We start from the raw sequence: 12355 nt of genomic DNA on the forward strand, positions 1-12355 counted from the left end.
CAAAGCATGTTTATTGTAATATCATTTGCCATGATAATGCTTCCACTCGAGGACTTCATATAATAAGGCCTTCTTTAGCTATGTTAGAAACCTGGGAGGAAACTCCCAGATATGCTCAGAGCTAGTTCAAAATGATGTGAAGATTACTGATCCTACAGACATTGCCAACATACTGGCTGACAGGTTCAGTGCAAACTTCTCCCCCCCCCTCCCCCCCAAAAGGAGAGATATATATACCAAACGATTGCAGCCCCCCAAACATCTCCAGCGCCCAAGTGAGAACTGCTCTCTCCAAAGCAAAAAACACAGCATCCATGGGACCTGATGGTGTCCCCGGCTGTGTGCTCCATGAACTCAATGAGGAATTAAACCCACAGCTAGGACAGCTGTTTAATCAAAGTCTTACCTCTGGATCATTCCCCAGGGAGTGCGCACTGCAACTGTGGTACCACTTCACAAAGGCGGTGCCTCCACCGACCCTGGAAATTACCGCCCATTAGCTTGACAAGCCTTATCTGCAAAGCCATGGAGAGGATCATAATGGACCTCATAAATAAAGACATAGGAATTTGCAGACTTTGGATCCAACCCAGTTTGGCTTTGTCAAAGGCAGATCATGCCTTTTAAACTTGGTTGACTTTTGAAACAGTCACCAAAGCCATTGATGAGGGAAAGGCAGTCCATACAGCCTACCTCGATCTGGCTAAGGCCTTCGATACAATACCCCATTCGGGTATCATTGAAAACTCATCAGCTTAAATGTCAACCCATACATCACAAGATGGGTTGCAAACTGGCTGAGTGACAGAACCCACAGGGTCAGAGCTGCTGGCGCCATGTCAGACTCAAAGCCTGTCACAAGTGGTGTCCCACAGGGCTCAGTCCTGGCCCACTCTTGTTTGGCATCTACTTGTACAAGCAAACACAGGAGGGTTATGGCTGACAAAGTTTGCAGATGACTGCAAACTGGGCCATAGTAGAAAACACATCTGACACAGATATCCTTCAGAAGGGTCTCACAGAAGCGGATAACTGGTGCCAGAGCCACGGCCTAAAGTTAAATGCCAAAAATGCATAGTCATACAAAAACAAGGTTACCCCTAGCTACCAAATAGGTGGCAATCCACTGAGCACAGAAGAAGTTATCAGGGACCTGGGGACCCAGGTTGATAGTAGTCTGTCATTCGACACCCATGTAGCTAAAGTAGTTAGGAAGACCTTCTACATTGCCCACCTTATCATGAAGGGATTCTCATCTAGATCAAGGGAGGTCATAGTCTCCCTTTACTCATCACTCATCAGACCAATGATTGAGTACAATGCCCCATTCGAATGTATCTGACCCGACACTTGCAGCAGCTGGAGAGGCCACAAAAGTTCCTCACCAAAAGGATAAAGGGTCTCAAAATCTGTCCTATGCTGCCCGACTGAAAGAACTCCAGCTCTATTCAGTGGCTTTAACGCTCAGAGGTGACCTTTGCCTAACATACAAGGCCATGTCAAACCCAGATTTGATGAATATGCTTCACCTCAAAAATCTAGATCCATCAGAGCCACAAGGGCGGAGACTTAAACCTTGACACGGCTATTAATACGTGCTGGAGGGATAGATTCATCACCCAAAGACTCCCTATGCTGTGGAACAAAATCCCGGTACATGTGAGGCAGAGCACCTCGCTGGCCTTGTTCAAGAGAAATCTTGACCAATGGATGGGAGATCGCAGATATACCCCAGGGATTACCTCAGTGTCACTGCTCGACAGAGGCACAGAAAAATAATGGGTATAGTTCCCCATACTAAAGGGGTGGCCTAAGCCACAAAACAATGGGCTAGGCTTGTAAATGCCCTCGGGCAGATAGCCTAGTATGAACCTATGAACCTATGAACTATTGTGTAAATTATATAATAACTGCGTAAATACTGTCTGTTAATGTTCATGTTAAGTCCATGTAAGTTAACTTCTATTATGTTTGCTCTTACACTATTTTGTAATGGAGCTTTTCTCCCTGGGCCTCCGCTGAAAAAGGATCCATGCCCAGTCGAACTTTCCCGGTAAACAAATGTAAAATAAAATAAATTAACTGGTGTACACATCCTGGTTCTAACACAGGAGTATGATCAGCCATGCTGCCAAATCATCTAAAATGCAAACACTTCAGGCAGCCCACAAGAAAATTTGTCAGCTCACGACAAACTTGTAAACCGAATATGACTATTACCCTGAAAAAAGCATGCAATCTACCTAGCTACCTCAAAACTAAAGCTACTAGTAGCCTCTCCTACTTTTCTCTCTTTCTCATTAGGCCTGAAGTTTGCAAAAGGATCTTATACTTCTCTCTCTTCCCTTAACATTCTTTGAGCACCATAGGTTATTCCTGGTTAAGCATTAGTTTTGCTTTCTTTTTTTCCACTTTCAGTCATAAAATTTGCTGCTCAACTTCCTCCCATCCATTTGGGAGGAAAGCACTTTCAAAACATTCTCACCAAAAATTAGCTTTTTTCCCCTGTAGCTGAATACCTAAGGGTCTCTAATGTTATACTGATACTAAAAAGACTGTGCAGTAATCTGACTAAGGTGGACAAGGACTCTTAAGTTAAGCATTTGTATAACTTTGTCACTGCACAACTATTTACAGAAAAAATAGTAGTCAGCTCAAGAGTAAACAGCAAGCTAATAAATAAATATCTGTCATTCTTAACTGCTGTGAGAATCTCCTGTTCTCTTTACGCCCATACCATCCTCGCCCACATAAAATGGCTCTGGTTCTCACAATACTGAGTGTTCTTGACACTGGTTGCCATCACCTACAGACTTACTTTGCTTGGTTTCCAGGTACTGCTTCTGTATCTCTCTCAGAAGTTCCTCTGCAGCGGATGGCAGCACTGCATCCATCTCCAATACCTGCTTCCTACTAGCGAAAACAAAGCAACTCAGTAAGATGCCTCAGCCAATAGTTCTATTATGCATATGGCATCAGAAATGATAAAAAAAAGCAAAAAGAATTAAGTGTGTAACACCTACCTTAGGATGATATTATACGGAAGACTTATAAACATATCTGTACTCATGAAGACAGACCAACAAAAGCCATCGTGGAACCTAATCAAGAAATTCAACAGTTATCGCCTGAGAGATTCCAGCATGCCTAGCAATGGAAATCTAGACAGTATCAAATAAATCAGTTCTCGTTTCTTCTACGCCTGGATTGAAGCATATTAATTTTAATGCATTCTGAAAAAGCATCATAACACAGTTAATACATGTAAACTGCAACATCTACATTGCATCTAAATGCAACTGTCACATTGTACTGTAAACATATTACAGAATAAGAAGTTATGTACCTACCATAACGTTCCATGTTAGTTGTCTTCTTCTCGCCTTCTTTCTTGCTGGATGGGTTCGGAGCCGTTCCTCAGCTCCGACTCGGACTTCTACTAAAGCTCAAGAGCTATTTACCAGCTTGAGGCTTCCCATATCCCACAATGCTAGGCGACAGATACCCAGATCTCGTTTGGTAGAGCTAACACCATGAAGACACCTGTCCCCACTACAAGGTTTACCTACAGTGCTAAAAACAGAGGAGGACGTAACCTAGAAGAGAGTCAACCAGAGGAAGAAGGCCTCAAAGGGGATTCTTCTCGGTCTGTCCAGGCTAGGGGGATTGAGGGTGGGACGCAAGAAAGAAGGCGAGAAGAAGACAACTAACATGGAACGTTATGGTAGGTACATAACTGCTTAATGTTAAGTTGTCTATCTTGCCTTCATTCTTGCTGGATGGGACAGCGTCCCTAGCACCTTAGCCACAGAGGAGGACGTAACCTAGAAGAGAGTCAACCAGAGGAAGAAGGCCTCAAAGGGGATTCTTCTTGGTCTGTCACAGGCTAGGGGGATTGAGGGTGGGACGCAAGAAAGAAGGCGAGAAAAGACAACTAACACGGAACGTTATGTTAGACAACTTCTTAATGTTAAGTTGTCTATCTCGCCTTCATTCTTGCTGGATGGGACAGCGTCCCTAGCACCTTAGCCCTGGGTGGCTCATCGGAACAGACTCTTGAGCACAGTGGAACCAAAATCAGCTCGACTCCTGGAGGCCATATCCAACTTGTAATGTGAAATTAAAGTATGAGTGGCGGCCCATGTGGCTGCAGCATAAATAGATTCCATTGGAAGTCTTGCCTGAAAAGCTACCGACGTAGCTAATGCTCTGGTGGAATGAGCTTTTGGTTTTGTAGGGAGTTCTTTATGTCTCAGTTGGTAAATCAAAGTAATAACAGAGGCCAATCACCTGGATAAGGTTACTTTAGAAACTGGCAGCCCCTGCTTGCCCTCAGCATAGGACAGGAAAAGTTGGTCCGATTTTCTTGTTTGTTTAGTCCTATCCAACGTAATTGCGGAGACGGGGGATCTTTAACCGGAGGCCTAAGTAAAATAGTCCCTTTAAGAAAAGCTTTACAAAGTTTGTGGGAGTCTCTGACAGGCCAGCGTGGAAATTAGCGATAGCAGCCAACTGTACTCTAATGGTGGCAGATGAGGAACCTGCTCGAAAAAGTTCTGCCAAAAAATCTAGAACGTTATGGACAGGGGCTGTAAAGGGGTCTATATTTCTAGCCTCTGCCCAGAAAGAGAAACATTTCCACTTACTAGCATAAGTCTTTCTGGTAGTAGATTTGTGTGAAGAAAGGATGATTTCACGCACTGGCTGAGAAATATGTGGAAGCCTGGCTAAGGATGGAAGTGGAGCAACCAAGCTGTGAGGTTGAGAGACTGACGGGATTGGTGCAGCCTGCCCGACTGATGGATCAAGAGGTCTGGCACTGGGTCCAGATTCCAGGGCTGCTCCAGCAGGTGACGATACAGGAATGGGAACCAAATTTGTCGAGGCCAGTAAGGGGCAATGAGGATCATCCTGGATCTCAATGCGATCGCTTTCTGAATCAGTTTTTGAATTAAGGGAAAAGGAGGGAATGCATACAGAAGACCCGGGGCCAATCGTGAACTAGATGTTCACTCTGGGGGAGTGGCCGGGGAGGGGGAAGAGAGTGAAGAAGTCGTCGCACTTGCTGTTGAAAGGGGTTGTGAAAAGGTCGCAGCAAGGTTGACCCCATCTGCGGAAAATTTTGTCCGCTACTAACTGATTGAGAGACCACTCGTTAACCTGTCTACTATGATGTTGGACTTCCCGGGGATGTGCGTTGCTATCAGAAACCGTTGAGAGGAGATCGCCCACTGCCAGAGTTTGATTGCTTCTCCACATAAGGGATAGGACCTGGTTCCGCCCTGCTTGTTGATGTACCACACTACAGACATTGTCCTTCTGAATTGCAATAGTCCCAGTAGGTAGAGAGTCCTGAAGAGCTTGCAACGCTAAAATTACCGCTCTCATCTCCAAGACGTTTATGTGCAGGTGGTACTCTAGGGGTTACCAAGTGCCCTGGACAGTCCTGCCCTGAAAATGCCCCCCCACCCGATCAGGGGATCACCGTGGCAACAGGAGGAGAAAGAACAAATGGTCTGCCTTGAAGTACTTGAGAGGAGACCATCCACCAAGAAAGGTGGTCTTTGCATGATTAGGTGATTATTATGTTGTGAGACATCGGAAGCTGTTGGAGACCATTGGGTAAAAAGCATCCATTGAAGAATCCGCATGTGAAAACGAGCCAGGGGAAGTAACGTGATTGCTTCTGCCATGAGACCCAAGGTTTTCAGTACAAATATGGCCTGAATTCTCTTGCACTGTAGTAAGGTTTGAACATGTCGGCGAATGTCTGATACTCTTTCTAAGGGAAGTTTTGCCGACAGCTCTTTTGTATTTAATATTGCACCTATAAAAGTTATAGAATGACAAGGCAACAATGCAGACTTTTCGAAGTTTATAGAGATACCTAGCTCGGAGCAAGTTTGGATGGTATAATCCCTGGCTCGGAGTAGCTGATGCCTGGTGGAAGCAGTTAGGAGCCAGTCATCTAGATATGGAAACACCTGGAATCCTCACCATCTCAGGTGAGCCGTAACCACTGCCATGCATTTGGTGAACACCCTGGGGGCTGTGGTGAGACCAAAGGGCAGGGCTCTGAATTGATAGTGACTGGCTCCCAGCCGGAAGCGGAGAAACCTCCTGGAGCATCTGTCCATTTTGATATGGTAGTATGCATCCTGAAGGTCTATGGAGCACATCCAATTGTCCTGACCCAAAAAGAGTAGAATGGACTGAAGTGTGACCATCCGGAACTTCGTTGTTTGAACAGATTCGTTTAACCTGCTGAGATCCAAAATGGGTCTCCAGTCCCCTGTCTTTTTTGGTACCAAAAAGAACTAAATCCCTCGGATATGATACACCGTACCCATTTGTCTTGTGTGAGGAGTTGCCAGGCTTCTGGGTACAGTGACAATCTTCCCCGACTGCCTCCGAAGGTGGACAGTCGGGCAGCCCCTCAGGGGTGCTGAAAGGGTTTGTCGGAGAAAGATTCTCTGCTACCCTGATTTTGCAGACCCCCTCTGCCCCTCGGGCGGCATCTATTATTGTTCCCTCCTCTGCCCCTGGAGGGAAACTCACCACGTGTGTCAGGCACGATGCCCTGGGGTTTCCGAAACCACATTTTTCCACTCTTCTGACCTTTAGGGTATGGTCTAGAGGGAGTAGAAAAACGGACTCCCACGGCAGAGAGAGTCTTGCCTTCCTGCTCACACCAGGTAAGGGTATCCTTCACCTGTGGTCCAAACAAAGCCGAACCATCGAAGGGGGTATTGGTGAAGGACGCCTTAAAGGGGTCAGCAAAGTTACATAACCGCATCCAGGCATGTCTTCTCAAAGCCATGCCTGAACCTGCGGCCCTATTTGCCCCATCGGCTGCATAAGAAATTAGTCACATGGAGGAGTTGACTATAGAGTTAAGGGTCGCCAGCTGGGAGTTGATCTTTTCCTGAGACCCCGCAGCTGATGGATCCTGAAGGGTATCACCCAGTTCCTTGAGAAGATCCCTTTGAAGGTGGGTGAAATGGCACAGATAATTCAGCAACCGCATTGAAAAGGTCGCTGAAGAAAACATCCGCTTCCCGTACCTGTCCATTGTCCTAGATTCTTTATTAGGTGGATGGACAGGCACCGAAGGGTCAGCCAACTCCTTCTTAGTGGCTGCTGCCACCACCATGGCATCAACAGGGACACGCCCTTTGTCAGAAACTGTTTGTCAGATGGGGCTGTAATGAATTTAGTGGGCCTGCGGGGAGTTGGTTCCACTTTGTCCGGGGCTGTCCACGCCTTCCGAGCCATCACTTCCATGAGCGGGTCAAAAGGCGGAGACACCCAGGAGGTGAAAGGGCGAGAACCAAACGCGTCCAGGTACACCGACTCGTCCTCAGAAGGGTTAAGAGCAGTCCAGTTCCCCCTCTGCCTAAGGATCTCAAGGATGTCTGAAAAGGAGACATCCTCAGAGGGGGACCCTTCCAAATCCTCCAAGTCGGTATCAGACGTGACTGACTTGGGGGAGTCAACATGTTTCCTCTTACATTTTCTCTTCCGAGGGGGCTCCTCTGAATGATCAGGGGAGGCCTCGGAAGAGGAAGATACACCCAATGGGGTGACCTGGAGTGTCTGTTCTCCACGCTTGGGGTCAGGAGGGTGGACAGAGACTGATGTAGGCACCATGGGGGGGAGGAGCCAAAGGGGCCGATCAAGGAGCCGACACAGGAGTCGGCACGCTCCTCATGACCTCGAAGGCACCCCTATCAGGCAGAGAAGAGGGTCCCTGCTCTGAAGAGATGTGAACCACTCCCGGCACCGAGAGGGACGGCTCCGAGGCTGATGTCGGGGCTGAGCTCACCTTCACCGAGGCCCCGAGAGGGAGAACGGGGTTGGACACGGGTCCGATGCCACTCACCCCCTCGGTGCCCGGATCCCTCCAAGGACGGAACCAATGAAGAGATCGGAGCAGACGAGGGAGCTGAAAGGTGTAGCATTGGCTCCAATGTTCCGACGATTCGAGCCCCAACGAGCTCCGGCTCCGAACACAGTCGAAGAGTCGGAGGAGGAACTGTTGAAGACACAGGGATAGCCACAGTCTGTTGAGAAGGGCTGGTCGACATTTGGGCCAGTGCCTGTGACTTTAGGAGCCTACTCACCACCCTCTCCAAGTCATGATCGGATAGCCTGGAGGACTGAGACCTATGGCTCTGCTCCGATTGAAGCAATGGAGACCTCGGAGCCGAACGAACGGACTCGAGGGGGACCACAAATGTTTTCGGCTCAGAGAAGGCTCCGACACCAAGGTCGGAGTCGACTGAGGTCTCGAAGTGTCGGTTCCAGCCAGAACAGACGAGGAGGCAGGAGCTCCGCTCGGCGACAGCTCCGAACAGGGAGCTGACGGTTTGGCAGGCTTTAAGGATTTTCCCGACAGAGGCTTAGCCAAGGATCCTTCTGGCTTAAATAAGCCCCTCAAAATGAGCTTGTTCCTATGCTCCTGCAGGACTCTCGGGCTGAAGGCGTGGCAGACCGAACAAGAGTCCTGCAGGTGTAGGGGGCCCAAGCAATAAACACGAGAAGTGTGACCATCTGTCAGAGACACCTTCTGACAGCACGAGTCGCACTTCTTGAAACCTGAGACTTTGGTATCTTTAGACATATTAAAAAAGGGATACCAAAAGGAACAGGTAACAGGTAACTAGTGCTTAAAACAAGGCACACAAGCACTAGGTAAAACTAGGTAAAACTAACAGTAATAATAATAACTATAACCACACAACTATTACTAACAAATTATATATATATATATATATATATATATATATATATATATATATATATATATATATATAAACAGCTTCTTCAGGTGTATAACAACCACTAAAATGCACACACCTTATATAACACTTAAAGTCAGTCACTTGACTCTGCTTAACCATTTTTAAAGGCATATATACACATTCTAAGTGTTACTTTCTTGATCCACCCTTACAAATTGTAAACTTATATAGTATAAAAAAATATATGTTAAAAGCATACATAAAGTTCTAAAAAATTCAACATTCACCTATTCAATGGTCTCTTTTTTAATATTGGTCTTATAGGAACAGAAGCAAGGACTGAGGAAAAAGAAGCTGAATGGATTATTAGGTTAAGGGCTAGTTCAGGGCATGGACTGAATGATTCTGTTTAAAAAGCGCTTGTGTACCAATAAAACTGTGTTGCAGCCGAGTGGAATCCAGATCTTTGTTCTGTGGTTGGAGAAATTTGAGTATACACCTTATTAAGCTGAGATTGCCGTTTTGGAGTATATTTTTTTACTAAACTGATGCTGCTGTTCTGAAGCCTCACCTTTGTAGTTCATGGGCTTTGTGTTTACTTTGTGGATACTCTGGAATACTTTTATGCAAAGGTGCCTGTAACATTGGGTGGTTTGTATCATTTAGAAGTTTCTACATTTTTTACCCAAAAGTTCAGGAGTTATGGCTACTGAAATGGATAACATAGAACTTGAATATACACCGGGCTTAAAACTGAAATGGACTGAAAACAACTTAGAATTATTTTTATCCAAGGTGAGTGAAGAAGAAAATCCACTTTTGAAAAGTGATATGGTCATTGAAGGGACAAGAACATTCTAATATAGATTTTTTGGCCATGAGAAGTGATATTTTCTCATTAGAAAAAGACTTACAGAAACTAAAACGGGTACAATATGAGAAGTTTCATTTAGAAGCTTGTTTAACAGAACGTGTTATACCTCGAGGTTTAGGAGTGCTCAAAATGCCTGCACAGACTGAGTGTGACTCCATATTGCTAAGTGAATGGCAACAATAAATATAAACACTAGCTTGGGGTATTTAAAGCTGCTAGTAGCGGCAGTAGAAAGAGAAATTATAAAAACTAATAGCAGTATAAAGAAAAAATATACTGACATATGTAAAACTTATACTACAGAAGCACTGTTTAAACCTATGACTGATATGGTTGAGAATCTGACAGTATATGCCAGAAAGCTTCTACAAATTAAATTAAAGAAGCTTTGTAGAGAACAGAAGGACTTCTCGTTGGGCCATATCTTCACTTGGCCAAGAGATGTAAATGACCATAATAGTATGGCGCCTAATATTGATTCAATGCCCCAACAAGTAAATGAGAGAATTCAGTTTGTACAAAATTCGACTTCTAGAGAGATACCAATTGGTCAAGTGGAAGCAGACGGGCGTGGTCGTGATAACGAGCGTGGTTGTGATGACGATAGAACAAACGCCTTGAAGTTTGATGTTTCGAATGCACTGGTGACATCTAACCTTGGAGCAAGGAAGAAGACGTTTCAAGTAAGCGCAAAAATACATCGCGAAGCAGAAAATGAAACCTCCAACATTAAAAACGCATCAGCACATCCAACAACTTCTTTTTTAAAAGGAACTGGCCCTTTAGGCTTGAATTTTCCTCTGCCTATAAGGGAAAGATCTATGAGGAGAAATGGGAGAGGCAGACCGTGACAACAACAGAGGGGGAGAAGTATAGTGAGAAACAAGAGAAAACTCGACGAAGGTCCGGTGAGTCCATTTACAATAAAAAAGGCCTTCCAACAAGTAAGACATTAATTGTAAATTTATCAGATTATGGTTTAACACATTCTGAATCAAACATGTTAGAAAAGGGGTTATCTTTTATACCGGCTATGGACATGAACATCACTGATATTATTTTCGATTTGAAACTGTTTACCCGTAACCTGACTTTGAAAACATTATTTGGTAATGAGCAGAAAGAGTCTGATGCTACATTCAGGAAATCGAGTCTTTTTTTACCAAAACAAAATGCTTTAATCAATGCATTTGAGCAAACTTGTATTTCTGATATGTATAAAATGTATTATGAGCGGAAACAACTTAAGGAAAGTGGCAAATGGCAATTTAAGTAAAGAAGAATTTAAAGCTATGCATGATTTAGACAGTAATAACCAGATAACTATTAGGCCAGCAGACAAGGGAGGGCAAATGGTGGTTATGAATAGAGTTGATTATAATAGTTTGATGCTAGAAATGCTGGATAATACTGACTTATATCAAAAAATTACATCCATACAAAGTAAAAATATGATATCAAGGGTAGAAAAAGAAATTAAGGCACCTTAAGGAACTAGAGCTTTGTGATAATAATATGGTCAAATATTTAGTAGTTACAGATCCAACTATTCCAAAGATTCAGGGGTTGCCTAAACTCCATAAAAATTCCATCAGACCCCCAATGAGACCAATAGTAGCCGGAAAACAATTGGTGTACTGAACCGGCTTCAATATTCATTGAGAAAAATTTGAAGGCCCTGATATACAAATCAAAGTATGTCTTGAAAGATACGGAGCATTTTCTCAGAGATTTATATGAATTTACTAATGAAACAAATGTATCAGAACAGTACTTTTTCATTACATTAGATGTAGTATCGCTGTTTACAGTTATACCAAATCCAGTTGGTATTAGAAATGTGATAAATCTATTAGAGATGAATAAGGAATTTGGAAGTAGAAACATAGGAATACTACAAAGACTGTTAAAAATAGTGCTTGAAAATAACATTTTTGTATTTAGGGAAGATATGTATTGGCAGTGGCAATGGGCACTCCTTGTGCTAATAGTTATGCCAATGCTGTTATGTCCAAATGGGAAATGGAAAAATGTTATAAAAGGAAAATTTGATAAAATTATTATGTTTTATAGGAGATTTGTAGATCTCTTTCTTTTATGGAGAGGGACAAAAAGTCAGTTATATGAATTCTTAGAATTCATTAATAACTCTACAGAATTTCTTAACTTTACCATGAATTGTTCTACTGATGGTATCAGTTTTTTGGATGTTTATGTAGAGAAAGATAGTACAGGCAAGATTAGCACAAGAATGTACAGAAAGACCTGCCATGCAAACAAATTATTAAGTAGAGATAGTATGCATCCCAATTTTATATTCAGAAATGTAGCACAAAACCATTTCTTAAGGGCATCAAGATTAAGTGTAAAAACCGAAGAATATGAGAAAATTAATTTTGACAGGAAAAGAATTACTAGATAGAGGCTATGATAACAGAATGGTAACAAAAAACATGGAAGATGTGATGAGTAAAAGAGAGAATAAGGCTAAACCATATTTCTCAAAACAATTAGTGAATGGGAAAGAGAAAGTGACTCATAAGAATGTAAGGATGTGTTTAAATTATTCAAGAGATGTTGGGCTGTACACTAATATTATAAATGAACATTGGAATATATTAACATCAGATTGTAAAATTAAAGAGTTAGTAGGCACAAAGCCACAATTTAGCTTTAAAAATAAGAAGAATTTAAAAAGAAGGCTCTGTATAAACAGAGAACTGAAAGGTAGAGAAAA

At 43.4% G+C, this 12355-nt stretch overlaps 1 protein-coding gene across 10 annotated transcripts in view; it reads right to left on the reverse strand.

Annotated features, from left to right (window-relative positions):
* The window catches only part of ZSWIM7 (zinc finger SWIM-type containing 7), a 301544-nt gene that overhangs the window by 248479 nt on the left and 40710 nt on the right, over positions 1 to 12355 (reverse strand). For 8 of the 10 annotated variants that reach the window (XM_044054512.1, XM_044054516.1, XM_044054519.1 and 5 more), the window contains 2 exons: positions 3024 to 3101; positions 2819 to 2913 (listed from right to left, as the gene is read on the reverse strand). In XM_044054512.1, coding sequence (XP_043910447.1) covers positions 2819 to 2913; positions 3024 to 3101 — 173 coding nt within the window. The remainder of the gene's footprint in view (positions 1 to 2818; positions 2914 to 3023; positions 3102 to 12355) is intronic. The other 2 variants (XM_044054513.1, XM_044054520.1) reach the window with 1 other exon arrangement.

The sequence above is a fragment of the Protopterus annectens genome, chromosome 13.part0 (genome assembly GCF_019279795.1).
Source record: "Protopterus annectens isolate FY-2018-M chromosome 13.part0, PAN1.0, whole genome shotgun sequence".
NCBI classification, from domain to species: domain Eukaryota; kingdom Metazoa; phylum Chordata; order Ceratodontiformes; family Protopteridae; genus Protopterus; species Protopterus annectens.